Below are 245 nucleotides of genomic sequence, written 5' to 3' on the forward strand. Positions count from 1 at the left end.
CCCCGGCGCCTCGTCCGCCGGCACCAGCCATCAGCAGCAACAGCAGCAGCAACACCAGCAGCAACAACAGCAGCAACAGCTCGGCCATCTGTGGTGGGCTTCGTCGATCGGGCCGACGCTGTTCGCGGCCGCGCATCACCAGCAACAGCAGCAGCAACAACAACAACAGCAGCAGTTGGCAGGGTCCAGCACGCAGAGTCCGAGCACGGGGCCAGCGGCACCTCGGCCTCTCTATCCATCGGCCT

The 245-nt window shown here is 65.7% G+C and overlaps 1 protein-coding gene across 1 annotated transcript in view; it reads left to right on the top strand.

Annotated features, from left to right (window-relative positions):
- Positions 1-245, top strand: part of LOC100745178 (T-box protein H15) — a 16,894-nt gene that overhangs the window by 15,693 nt on the left and 956 nt on the right. Inside the window, 1 exon segment of the mRNA XM_033321995.1 lies at positions 1-245. This exon segment is cut by the window's left edge and continues 80 nt beyond it; it is cut by the window's right edge and continues 5 nt beyond it. Coding sequence (XP_033177886.1) covers positions 1-245 — 245 coding nt within the window.

This window comes from Bombus impatiens, unplaced genomic scaffold, assembly GCF_000188095.3.
Source record: "Bombus impatiens unplaced genomic scaffold, BIMP_2.2 scf_0548, whole genome shotgun sequence".
Classification (NCBI taxonomy): Eukaryota; Metazoa; Arthropoda; class Insecta; order Hymenoptera; family Apidae; genus Bombus; species Bombus impatiens.